Source organism: Prinia subflava, chromosome 20, assembly GCF_021018805.1.
Source record: "Prinia subflava isolate CZ2003 ecotype Zambia chromosome 20, Cam_Psub_1.2, whole genome shotgun sequence".
NCBI lineage: Eukaryota > Metazoa > Chordata > Aves > Passeriformes > Cisticolidae > Prinia > Prinia subflava.
This window is the reverse complement of record NC_086266.1, coordinates 7,522,557-7,536,227: the sequence shown is the minus strand read 5'-3', so window position 1 is coordinate 7,536,227 and position 13,671 is coordinate 7,522,557. Positions and strand designations below refer to the sequence as shown.

General features: G+C 52.7%; 1 protein-coding gene across 4 annotated transcripts in view; it reads left to right on the top strand.

Moving 5' to 3' along the window:
* Nucleotides 1–13,671, top strand: part of ARHGEF9 (Cdc42 guanine nucleotide exchange factor 9) — a 192,449-nt gene that overhangs the window by 137,057 nt on the left and 41,721 nt on the right. For all 4 annotated transcript variants that reach the window (XM_063416581.1, XM_063416580.1, XM_063416583.1 and 1 more), the window contains 2 exons: nt 6,602–6,793; nt 12,076–12,255. In XM_063416581.1, coding sequence (XP_063272651.1) covers nt 6,602–6,793; nt 12,076–12,255 — 372 coding nt within the window. The remainder of the gene's footprint in view (nt 1–6,601; nt 6,794–12,075; nt 12,256–13,671) is intronic.

The following is a 13,671-nucleotide window of genomic DNA, read 5'->3' as shown; positions in this document are numbered from 1 at the left end:
AGGCTGGGAATGGAGAGTTTTAGAGAGAGGAAGAGCTGAGGAGGGTTTGCTAAAGCTCTGGGAAGTTTGAGGGAGGAAAGAGGAGGTATCAAAGAGCCTGTGGGCTGGAGGGTGTGAAGGACACTGAGGCTGGAGCCAGATTACTGAGGGAGAAATTCAGGCTGTGGAAGAAAAGGGTGGTAGGACCACAGGAGGAGAAAGCAAATTGCTTCAGCTGCCTTTCCTTCTGCTGCCAAATGTCCTGTTCCCCATCCTGGGAGAGGAGACAGGAGATGGTCTGTGCTTCCCACAAACTGCATCTGACCCACATTCCAGCCCTGCCACGGCTGGGCAGAGGCTGGGGCTGGCTGGGACAGCTCAGGGGACACACAGCATCTCCTGCCAGCTCCTCAGCCCTCCTGGAGTCTGGGGCTGGCTGGGACAGCTCAGGGGACACACAGCATCTCCTGCCAGCTCCTCAGCCCTCCTGGAGGCTGGCAGAGCCCAGGACAGCCTGTGCCCCTCCTGAGGGCTGCGAGAGGCTGAGCCTGGAGGCTGCTGCTGCTTCACTTCTGCAGAGCTCTGCACCACAGGCCCTCCTGAGCTGGGAACGAGACACCGATCTCCTAATGCAGCCTGGAGTCCTGCAGTGCTGGGAGTGTCACACTGCGTGGGAATGTGACACTGCACAGGGGTGTGACACTGCACAGGGGTGTGACACTGCACAGGGGTGTGACACTGCACAGAGTGGGAATGTCACAGTGCACAGGAATGTGACAGTGCTGGGAATGTACCACTGCACAGGGGTGTGACACTGCACAGGTGTGACACTGCACAGGTGTGACACTGCACAGGGGTGTGACACTGCACAGGGATGTGACACTGCACAGGGGTGTGACACTGTACAGGGGTGACACTGCACAGGTGTGACACTGCACAGGAGGGTGACACTGCACAGGAGGGTGACACTGCACAGGGGTGACACTTCACAGGTGTGTGACACTGCACAGGTGTGACACTGCACAGGGGTGTGACACTGCACAGGGGTGTGACACTGCACAGGTGTGACACTGCACAGGGGTGACACTGCACAGGTGTGTGACACTGCACAGGTGTGACACTGCACAGGGATGTGACACTGCACAGGGGTGTGACACTGCACATGTGTGACATTGCACAGGAGGGTGACACTGCACAGGGGTGTGACACTGCACAGGTGTGTGACACTGCACTGGGGTGTGACACTGCATGGGGTGACACTGCACAGGGGTGTGACACTGCACAGGTGTGACACTGCACAGGAGGGTGACACTGCACAGGTGTGACACTGCACAGGGGTGTGACACTGCACAGGTGTGACACTGCACAGGGCTGGAAACAGCTCAGGGGGCAGGGAAGGGACAGGTCCTGCGGGAACGGAGCTGCTCTGCCGAGCGGGGCAGTGGGGATGGGGCAGGGAGTCCTGGGGCTCTGTGCTTCCAGGGATTTCTGCATGGATTTCCACTGGAGCCCTGTAACCCACTGCACTGCCCACACCTGTCCTGGACAATCCAGATTCCTGGAATGGCAGCAGCTCTCTGGAAGGAAGTGTCTGTATCATTAATTTGCCACATTAGTTCATTATGAGTGAGAATCCAGAATGGAATATTATCTGCTGCTTTTGTCCTTGTGAATATCCAGTGGAAGCAGGTTAATAATCCAGCTGGCTGGTGAAATGTTTGGTTTATTGTGGTTTCTAATCATTATGAGGTGATCAGGCCTCGGTGCCTGTTGAAGGAAAAAGTCCTCTCCGTTCAGTGCCTGCACTGAGCAGGGTAAATCTGCAATAATTGCAGGTCACTGATGCTGGCCCAGTGCCATTGGGTGATTTCATGCACCATTTGGGTAACGCTGCAAGCTGATAGATTATATTTATAGAAATTTTATATCATAGGATCACAGATTGGTTTGGGCTGGGAGGAAGCTCAGAGCCCACCCAGTGCCACCCCTGCCATGGCAGGGACACCTCCCACTGTCCCAGGCTGCTCCAGCCTGGCCTTGGGCACTGCCAGGGATCCAGGGGCAGCCACAGCTGCTCTGGGCACCCTGTGCCAGGGCCTGCCCACCCTGCCAGGGAACAATTCCTGCCCAATCTCCCATCCAGCCCTGCCCTCTGGCAGTGGGAGCCATTCCCTGTGTCCTGTCCCTCCATCCCTTATCCCCAGTCCCTCTGCAGCTCTCCTGGAGCCCCTTTAGCCCCTGCAGGGGCTCTGGGCTCTGTAACCTTGTCACAGGCCACTGAACGTGTCAGGCACGCTCTGCCCTCAGTGAAGCTGTGCTGGCTCTCACCAGTCACCTCCCTGTCCTCCACGTGCCTGCACAGATTTCCAGGAATGTGCTCCGAGCTCTGCTGGGCACTGAGGTGAGCCTGCCTGGCCTGTGCTTCCCTGGGTCTTCCTTTTTTCCCTTTCTAAAGGGTATCAGTCAGAGAACATGAATTAGCACAATGCAACCATCAGCTCTCCGTGGCTCCCAGAACTGGTCCTTAGGGAAAAGGACCTTTTTATTTGATTTTCCTTTTATCTGCCTCTGCAAGTTCTTGCATTACACAAGAGCTGGTCATGACTTCCCAGTTAGGGTTGAATTTTGAAATAGGACTGGGAGCCTCATGATAAGCCTGTTCCTCTCCCCATGGAAGGGCCTTTCAGTGAGAAAGATCACATAGGACCAGCATTATGCAACTTGGGGTGGGTTTTTTCTGTAGTTTCCACTGATTTCTTTTCATTAATTCCTTACACAGAGTGCTTGAAATGGCTCTCAGGGCTTGGTGGTTTCACTGCTGGGCCTTTTTCATGGCCTGGGGGAAACCCCCCCCAGTCCTGTTTTATTTTACAGCCCGTGATGTTTTGCATTGCAGAGGTGTTTAAGGATTTATATATATATATAAAATATATATTATTATTATATATTTAAGGGTTTATTATTTATTATTGTAGGGTTGTTGTTTATCCTTAAAACCAGTGCCACTGGATGCAGGAATTCAGCTGGGGGTGCCAGAGCTGTGCCAAGCCACAGCCCTGAACTGCTGAGGAGCTCAGGACGGGAGCCTGGGGAGGCTTCTGGGGATCCAAATGAGCAGCAGAGCTGAGAGGCTGCCAGGGAACTCCCGTCCCATCCCTGCTCCCTGGAAATCCCCACAGGGATGGCAGCCACCCGTCCTGAGCTGGGAGTGCTGGGGAGATGGGATGAAACCAGGAGAAAACGAGAGTTTAGAAGTTTCTTTTCTAAAAATGGATATATTTGCACTGAGAGGGAGAGGTATCTGTGCATTTGTGTCCATTTGGAAAGATGGGGAGCAGACAGGTCCTTTTCCAGGAGTGTGATCCCAGCTGTTCCCACAGGAAGGAAGGAAATTCAGGCATTTCAGGCATTTTTGGGAGCCCTGTGTGTGTGGAACAGAGGGATCACCCTGTTGGAGGTTCTGGCTAAAGCAGGAGCGTTTGCAGCTTTGTCCAACACCCGTCTGGTGTTCCAGAAGCTTTTGGGCAAGGCCAGCATCTCCCCAGAGTGGCTGTGCCACCTGGCTGTCACCTGCAGCTCCGTCACTGCCACTGGGGCACAGAGGATCCAGCCTGGGGTGGTGGCACTGGGACAGAGGGCACAGTTAACCCTTCAAGTGCCACCCTCCCTCGGCCCAGCATGGCCCAGCTCCTCCCCAGCCCCGAGAGCAAACACAGCCCCAGGTCTGCCTCAGCAGGCTGCTGCTCATGGGTGCCACAAGAGTCTGGTGGTGCATTTCAGTCCATGCTTCAACACTTCCGTGAGTTTTTCTGTGATTGTCCCTGGGTTTTTCTGTGATTGTCCCTGGGTTTGGGTGGGGAAGCCTCCTCCAGCTGCAGGGACGGCCCGAGGTCAGTGCCAGAGCTGCCCCTGCACCTCAGCTTTTATCAGTCATGGTCCCAACTTCAAAAGATGCCCTGGAAGAAGGATCCTTGCTGGAATTTCAGAAAGCTTCAGAGGTTTAGATGGAAACAGGAGTGTTTGAACAGCACAGTGGGATTCATCCTTCCAGCAGCAGAGGCCGGAGAGCACAGGGTGGAAGCACCTTCAGCTTCCTCTGGAGCTGATAAAACTGTTGCATTTTTTTTTAATATAAGGCAGAAGTCATTTAGACTAGAACTGTATTTTTTTCCCTTTGGGAACACAGATCCTAGCAGGAAGAAGCAAAAATTTCATTAAGGGAGAAAGCAGGACTCCTGAGATTGGCAGATGAGGAGGGAGGGAGTGTTCCTGCTGTGCACAAAAGGCAGCCTGAGTCTGAGGAATCACCAAAGTTTGCAAGTTTGCTCTCTGCCTTGGAGTTTCAAAGCTTTTAGGATTCATGACTCAGGCTTACACACACATGCCTTGTAATGATTAGATCTTTCTGGCTTTTTTAAAAGTGAAAATCAAATTTTTTCTCATGATCACCTGACTCCAGGAGGTAGAGCTTTAAAAATATGCTCTGCTGCCAAACTGGCAGGAATGTCATCAGACTTGGTAACAAGCTGTTCCAGCTGGGTTTGGGAAGGCTGCAAAATCCCTTTCTGGAGGAGAAGAAAAGCAGGGTGGGAATTATTTCAAACTTCAACCAGCAGGGTTTAATCCCCACACTGGTCTTACTGGATTTTCCACATCTGTTTGTGTGGAATGCCAATGAGGCTGGCACCAGGACATGTCCCTTGGAGGACTCCCTGTGCCATCCTGTCCTTCCCAGGACCCATTTTCCCTTCTCAGGGTGCCCCCAGGCTTTCCCAGCACTGAAATTGGTGATTTTGATGTCAGTAGTTGGCCCCCAAGGTCACTTACCCCAAAGGGACATTGCTCAGCAGCAGCACTTCCTTGATTTATTGAGTATTTATTTTTTATTTATTTTTCAGCATAAACCACTGCTCATGGGGTGTTGCTCTGCCCCACTGGACCCCAAACCTCTTCCAGAGCAGGGTGGGTTTGCTGAAAGAGACACTTTTCTGGCCATGGTTTGGGTTGTTTTTCTGAAGAACAGACATTTGTTTCAGCGTGCCAGGAGAGGTTTTCCCTGCTGGATTCCACTGTATTTGGTTGGGATTGGATCACCAGCTCCCTGCTTTCCCTCACAGTGACCTGGGGCTCAGCCAGGCCTCCCAGTGCTGATGGAAATTCTACAAAACCCCTTTTTTATCCCCAAAATTTGCAGCATGGTTAGCATCCTGCTAAAGAAGAGATAGGTTTGAGGTTTTTTTCTTTTTTTACTTTTCTTTTTTGGCCTTTACAACTCCCTGTGGGAGGGCAAAACTTCAATGCCCTGCAAGAGGTGGTTTAGCAGAACAGCTGTTGGTTGGGAAAGCAGGGAAGGAGCAGGGGCAGGCTTGGAGATTTTTACTTTCCTAATTTGCAGGAACACTGCCCTTTACAATCTGTGCAAAGCTCAATTTAAACTGAATAATGGGAAAGCAGGAAAAACTATTAACACTGAAAGGAAGCCTGAAGATCAGGTTAATGATGCTGCCTGCTTTCCTTGTACTCTGTGTGTGGACAGTTCCACTGCTCACAGAAAAGTGTGTTTTAGGTTTGAAAATCGCCAGGATGTGAGAACTTGAAATGTTGAGGAGAGAAGTTGCTTCATTTCCATCACAGTTGAGGTGGTCTGTGAAAGACAGGGGTATTTCTGTCAGCTGTAAGCTTTATTTAATGTTTGTTTACAAACTACCCTGAGCCCAATTTGAGTCAATCAGAGTTATTTTAAGCAGGTTTTGTGGGAAAAGGTAACAGAAGGAGCCCTTGATCCGTATGGTGTGTGCAGAGCACAGGCTGCTTCAGACACACAGGAGAGAGTTGGAATTTGCAATTTCTATGGATTTTTTTTTTTTTTTGATATTGGAAGGAAACTTCATTGTGCTGAAAACACAGTGATCCTTTTTCAGTGCTGTCTGTAATTTCCAGTGCCCAGTGCCCTCAGCCCCGAGGTTTTGGGAGACTTGCTCAGGGGTGTGCATTCCATGTGCTTTGAGGATCCCGTGGTTTGGGGATCCCAATCCTGGGGTGCTGAGATGTGGGATTTGCCTGAGCCAGAAGGGCTGTCCCTGTGACTGCTGAGGAAAGCTGCTGAGAAATGGACTCTGGGCTCCTGCACAGCCCCTGGCCCGGCAGGTTACAGAGCTCCAGGAACAACCCAGAGCTGATGTGCACTTCAGATCTCTGAACCAGCCACATCTGCACCTCAAAGCAGCCCCGGGAAAGGGGATCCTGCTCCCAGAGGATCTTCCCATTCAGAGAAACCCCAGCTGGAGGTGGCAGGAGCTGGGACAGCAGTGCTTGTCCAGCTGCAGTTTTCCTCAGGCTGCTGTGTTTTACTCGTGTCCATCTCAGTCTGCAGCTCTTGGCAGCAGCCCTTCACCCTGTCACAGGATGGTTTTGTGTTTGGGATCAAGGCAGGCAGCTCTGGCAGTCCCCTGTGAGATGGGGAGCGTGTGGGGAGCGTTTGGGGCTGCCTGCAGAGGTGTGGGGCTGGGCAGTGTGGGCTGTGCACACCCCAGAGGGGTGAGGAGGGGCGGATCCAGCGTCTCCTGAGCCAGCCCTGAGGTGCTGCTGGCAATAACCCCTGTGCTGTCCCTCTGTCCTGCAGCTATGGGTGAACCAGGAGGATGGGGTGGAGGAGGGAACCAGCGAGGTGCAGAACGGGCACCTGGACCCCAGCGCCGACTGCCTGTGCCTGGGCAGGACCGTGCAGAACCGCGACCAGATGAGAGCCAACGTCATCAACGAGATCATGAGCACCGAGCGCCACTACATCAAACACCTCAAGGACATCTGCGAGGTACCTGGGCACACCTGGGGCTGGGGCACACCTGGGGCTGGGGCACACCTGGGGCTGGGGCTGTCCCCCTGCATCAAACACCTCAAGGATAGCTGGGAGGTGCCTGGGGCACACCTGGGGCTGGGGCTGTGTCTGTCCCCACTGTATCAAACACCCCAAGGACAGCTGGGAGGTGCTTGGGGGTACCTGGCACACCTGGGGGCTGGCCTGTGTCTGTCCCTACTGCATCACACACCCCAAGGACATCTGTGAGGTACCTGGGCTGGGGCACACCTGGGGGCTGGGGCTGTCCCCAGTGTATCAAACACCTCAAGGACAGCTGTGGGGTATCTGGGACACACCTAGGGGCTGTGTCTGTGTCTGTCCCCCTCCATCACACACCCTAAGGACAGCTGTGAGGTACCTGGGGCACACCTGGGGACTGTCTGTGTCTGTCCCTACTGTATCACACACCCCAAGGACATCTGCGAGGTACCTGGGGCTGTGTCTGTGTCTGTCCCCCTCCATCACACACCCCAAGGACATGTGTGAGGTGCCTGGGGGTACCTGGCACACCTGCCCATAGTGGAGGCTGGCAAGGGCTGAGCCTGGGTTTGTGCCTGGGTGATTTGGGAACAAGCTGAAGTGTCTGAGGACTGTGCCTAATGGAGGAGCAGCATCTGTCAATATGTATTGACAGCTCTGAGAATTTCCTGCTGGATCTGATAATTCCTTTAGTTTGTATTAAGCAGAAGTGCAATTTCCTGACCTTTATTCCATAGCTCTTTGACTAAAACATGATGAGGTTGAGATCCTTCAAGCAGTCCTCTTAATTAAAACCCAATGCCATCTACTTTTGAACTTGTGATTGAGGAAATGAGGTTGTAATTAAACCAATCAGTTAGCCATGTCATCTGTGCCTTTCATGTCGGGTTCACAGTTTTCCCTGCCTCAGGATGGCCCCCATTTGCCTTTTTTATGGCGAGACAGACGGCAAAATGTTTCCACCATAGGAAATGATGAAGGCAACCAGCAAGCAGTGGACTTCAGGGTCTGACCACACAAATCCCCAGCTTGGTTCTTGTTCATTAGGTTACAATTAACCTCTACAACCCCTTAAGTTTAGGATTAGTGCCGTGAGCCGAGCCCAAAGTGCAGAGCCTGTGCTGCTGGGTGTTTGGGAAGGGGAGCACGTGGCTGTGCCAGAGTTTGGGCTCTGTGTGCAGAGCTGTCCTTATCACTGAGAGGCACAAGTTTGTTAGCACAGAAATCAAAGTCTGGGCATGGCTTTCAGCTCATCCCTTGCAATGTTTAGGATTTAGTGAGCCTGTGCCCAGTCAATGTGGTGAAGCCCCTTGTGAGTTGTGCTTAGAGGAATGTCTTCCTCCCTTCATCCCTGCTGCTCGTCTCTCGGTGAGGCAGAGCAGCCGTCCAAAAAGCATCCATGACACTTTTCAAATCTGGAAGAGCCTTGGGATTTCAATTTGGAAACAAATGAGCTTAATTTCAATGTGCTATTTTGGTCAGAGAGCTTTGCATTGGAGAAGGGAGGAACTGCAGCCGCTTCTTCTCCACATATTGTTTCTTTTCCTGCATTTGCACTTTTCTGTTGGAAACAAAATAAACCTTAACTTGTATCTCCAGCCATGCCAGGGTGTTTCTGCCACCTGGGATTCTCAGAGGGTGCAGACAGGTTCAGCTGCAGGGGGGGAAACACCGATTTACTGCCCCTGATGATACAACCCAGACTGGAGAGACCCAGAGAGCTTTCTTTGCTCTGTGTGATGCAGACTGGGATTTAGGGGATAAATCTTACCTGCAGGTAGAGCACCAGGAAATGATTCAGCTAAGCAGGGAGGACTGAAATGGGCCTTCTCCTCTGTGGGGTGATGGGCTGTGCCTGCTGGAGAGGCTCGGTGTGCTCAGTGTGATCACAGCAATCCCTTTGCCTGGGGAGGGCTCCCAGAGCTCCTCAGCCAGGGCGGCACAGCGGGACCTGGGTGGGCTGGACTGGGAGAGCTGGGAATGCACTGGGAGAACTGGGGCTGGACTGGGAGAGACAGGGCTGCACTGGGAGAGCTGTGACTGCACTGGGAGAGCTGGACTGGACTGGGAGAGCTGAGACTGCACTGGGAGAGACAGGGCATGAGCAGGCAGCAGACAGTCCCCAATGAGCTGTTCTGACAGTGGCACCCTCCCCTCTTCCTGGGGCTCTTTGTTTTAGGGTGCCAGGAGGGATGAAGGATGTGAGGTGTGAGAGGGGATGGCAGAGCAGCTCTGGCTGGGCTGAGCCTGGTTTAGTGCTGAGTTTAGCAGTGTGTGGTTATGGTCTTGTGTCTGAGCTGCAGTGAGTAACAAATCCTGATACCACCTGAGGATGGGAGCCCTCCCTGTGCTCCCCTGTGCTTCAGGATGCATTTCCCCTCCCTGCTCCTGTGTCCTGACACACCCTGCTATTGCTCCCAACCCCCAGAGCACCAGTGTGGCCAGGCAGGGAACTCAGGAGCTGGCCAGCACCAGGATGAAAATCCCTGTGCCAGCCTGTAGGAGGCAGCTGGACTGGAGGGAATTCCTCAGCACAGCAAAGCCCCACTGCCCCCATGGCTTGCTGTGGACCAGAATCCCGGTCCTGGCTGCCTGGGACCAGCCCTGGCTCTGGTTTCCCTTTCCAGTTGAAACAGTCTGAGCTTTGCTCTTGTGCTGATTCTCCCCTGGGTGCTGGGAGCCCTGCTTTACAGCCCAGGTGGTGCTGGGCCTGGCTCGGGGATGGATCCAGGGCAGTGTAAACAGCCCCAAACTGGCTCAGAGGAGAAAATCTGGAACATCACAGATGCCTTGGAAGTTACAGCCTGCAGCCTCCTTCTCTCCTACACACTGCTCTCAGCCAGACAAGAATGATGGAGGGATGGATGGATGGATGGAGGGATGGATGATGGATGGAGGAGGGATGGATGGGTGATGGATGGAGGGATGGATGGAGGGATGGATGGATGGATGGATGGATGATGGATGGATGGATGGAGGGATGGAGGAGGGATGGATGGAGGGATGGATGGAGGGATGGATGGATGGATAATGGATGGAGGGATGGATGGATGGAGGGATGGATGGATGGATGGATGATGTATGGAGGGATGGATGGATGGGTGGATGATGGAGGGATGGAGGGATGGATGGAGGGATGGAGGGATGGAGGGATGATGGATGGATGGATGGATGATGGATGGAGGGATGGATGGATGGGTGGATGATGGATGGAGGGATGGATGGATGGGTGGATGATGGATGGAGGGATGGATGGATGGATGATGGATGGAGGGATGGAGGGATGGATGGATGGATGGATGGATGATGGATGGAGGGATGGATGGATGGATGGATGATGGATGATGGATGGATGATGGATGGAGGGATGGATGGATGGAGGGAGGGAGGGATGGAGGGATGGAGGGATGGAGGGATGGATGGATGGACTGACCACCCCTCCTGGCTGTCCCTAAAGCTACTGTGGGGTGAAGAAAACTTAGCAATTAACCTCCTGCAAAGCCTGTCCAACTTTGGCCTATCCTTCAGGGACTACATGGAAAAGTACTTCAGACAGACAGTTTGGCAGCTATTTTTAGGTGTTCCTTGAGCAAAACACTCTCCAGCATCTGCTCATCACTCAGCTATCCCTTCTCTGAGCAAACCTGACGGGATGAGCAGAAGGAAGATGACATTGTTTTATGTAACAGAAGTAAATTTACTGGAAAAACTCTGCAGCAGCCTCCTCTGCTGTGTGTTATGGAAGAATCTTCAGTCTTCTTTTCCTGCCTTGTGCTGGAAACCACCTTCAAACGCACAGAGAGGATGAGGCTTGGGAACTCCTCACATTCCTTTATTCTCCCTGTGCTTTCAGAGGTGCCTGCACAGAAATGTGCTGCTTCAGCTCCTGCAGACACGTGATTCCAGAGGAATGATGAGGCAGCACGGGGAGGGTGGGAATAGTGAGGATGGAATTGCAGCCAATGGCAGCCCCGGAGCTGGGAGATGTTCCTGTGTTCGGGAAGGGAGGGATGTCACGGAGCAGAGTGAGGGGACACTGCCCCATGGGCACAGGGAGGGCTTTTTCCTGGCTTTTTCCTTGGGTTTTTTCCCAGGCTGTTCTGCGTTCAGCAGGTAAACAGGAAAATCCGCATGAAGAGATGCTCTGTGTCATTTCTCCCCAGTTTGGATTTTGGTTTGCCCTGTGACCATCCTGCAGCGTGGGAAGCAGCCTGCTCCCATTCCTCGTGGCCTTGGAAAATCAGAGAGGGAAACCCAGGGAAATGAGTCATCAAGGAGCTCCTGGGGGAAGAGAGACCTAGATTAGAAAGTGTAGAAGGTGTTCCATAACCCAAACTTCTCAGCTGAAAATGCCAGGAAATTCAGGGTGACAGCATCCTCCAAGCTGAGCTGGACGTGGCAGAGGCTGGGTCCAGGCCAGGTCGGCCAAAGTTCCATTTTTCATTCATGTTTGATGTTCTCCCTGCCAGGAACCACATGGTGAGGCTGAAGGACAGTTCATTGCAGGGTTGCAGTGTTCATTGTGGCCCAGCAGCTGCATGTCACCAGCTGCAGCGTGGCTGTGTGACTAAGCATCCTGAGTTCCCAAATTTAGCCGTTCCACTGGAGCTGCTGCCATTTTCTTCCCTTCATGTTCCCCCCTTCCTGTATAATAAAGACAAGCAAAGTAGGCAAAGTCATCTCCTGATGACCCCTGTGCTGTTTCTTTCCAGTCAGGACACTGCAGAACAGACCAGGCCCATTGCAACATCTGACATTTGGCCTTGCAAAGTTTCTGGTCTAAATAATTCTGCTTGGACTTGATGATCTTAAAGGTTTTTTCCAACGTTAACGATTCTGTGATTTGGTGATGATCATCCTGACAGGTGAAGTGTGGGAGGATGGGGAGGTTTGCTCAGAACCTTCCCACCCTCCAGCACATCAGCTGCAGACTTGTTGGGGGTGCACTTGATCCCCTCATCCAGGTTGTTGATAGAGAGATTAAACAGAACTTGATGATGGTGTTAAACAGCCTCCTTATCCCAATTACTGAAAGGAGAGATCAGAGCAGGCTCAAACAGCCCCTGAGAGGTTTCTGTGGGAGCTGTGCCACTGGGAGGATGTGGAAGCAGCAGTGCTTGTAGGAGACCTGGCTCTGAGGGGTTGGGGGCAGGCAGGGGGCTTGGCAGGGCCAGGCACCCCCAGCACTGAGCTCACCCCCCTGGGCTGTCCCCTGGGTTTTGCTGCTCTCTCCAAATCCTCCTTTCTCGCCCTCACAGGGTTACCTAAAGCAGTGCCGGAAGAGGAGGGACATGTTCAGTGACGAGCAGCTGAAGATCATCTTTGGGAACATTGAAGACATCTACAGGTTTCAGATGGGCTTTGTGAGGGACCTGGAGAAGCAGTACAACAACGAGGACCCCCACCTCAGCGAGATCGGGCCGTGCTTCCTGGAACACGTGAGCTCACTGCGCCTCGGAGCTGGGCTGGGAGCGGGGAGGAAAACACATCAGGCAGGAGCCTCCTCCAGGGACACACCAGCACTGCTCCGGGGTTCTCCATGTGCTTTGGGAGATGCAGAGGAGGGAGAGCTCGGACATGCAGTGGGATAATCCCAGTACATCCCAGTCATGTGGATGAAAAGATACTGGAGGATTTTGCCTGGCCCATCCCACTGTTCCATAAACCACCTCCTGCAGGAGCTGATAAATTAGCCAGTGTTGTAAATATGTCAGGAGATGTCAAACAAATGCCAGTCCCGGAGCTGGAGGCTTTCCTGGAAGGAGAGGGGAGCAGGGGCTCAGAGCTCAGAGGTGCTGCAGCTCCTGTGCTGTGTCAGGGCAACAGTTCACTGCTTATCAGGGACACTCCTGATAAACACTGAAACTTCAGCAGGACATCCCCAAGGAGTTTCACAGCATCCTTTAAACATCCTTTGGTCTCTCACTGAGGTTTCCTCTGAGAAGGTGCATGAGGTGTTAACATGGCTGGTTCTTACCAGAGCCTGCAAAAAGCAGCATCACATTCCACCTCTGTGCTGGGAAGATGCACAAAATCTTGGTGAGAATCAGAAGCTCAAATGTCATGACTTGAGGCTGTGCTGTCAATTCATTGATAGTGACAATAGCAGGAATTGCTGCTGCAGTTTGGAGGAAGATCTGACACTTGCCTGTCACCAGACAGGGGCTGAGAGCTGGCTGATAAACTCCTGATAAATTATCCCTGCTTAGCCATTTGGGAAACCGAGGGCTGAGGATGTTAAGATCCTGTTTAGAGATTCCAAAGCATCTTGTTCCTCATTTTCTTCAGGAAGAGAGAGCTGTCAGTGTGTGGCTGGGTTGGCTGTGGGGATGGGAAGGACACTGGATCCCTGTTCCCAGAGAAGCAGCTGGTTTGGACCCTCAGGGACTGAGAAATAATTGCTGGGCAGGCATGTCTTGGCTAAATAGAATCTGTCCTTTCTTTGGAAGGCATTGACCACAGCTCAGTGGAGCTGGCTGGTTTGCAACACCTGGCTTTTACCTGGGCTGTCCCAGAGTTCATTTGTGGTGCTGGGCTGTGTCCATCTCCTTCCCAGTGAAATCTTTCTCTGCCTTTTCATTGCCTTGTCTGCATGGCCCAGATAAATCAAACCCAAGTTAAAGGTGACACTCTGTGGTCAGTGAAGGCAGAAAAAGGACATTCCAACAACACTGACACCAGAACACTTGTTAGGCCAGTCCAGAAGGTGGAGGGGCACACGTGTGAGTGGGTTTTCTGTTTGTGTTTAGTGTTTTTGGGGGCTCTGTTCCTGGGGAAATCCATGCAGTGCCTTGGGTTCCCCGTTGGTAAATGGAATTTCAAACATACCCAGCCCCCAAACACTTGCCAGGTGC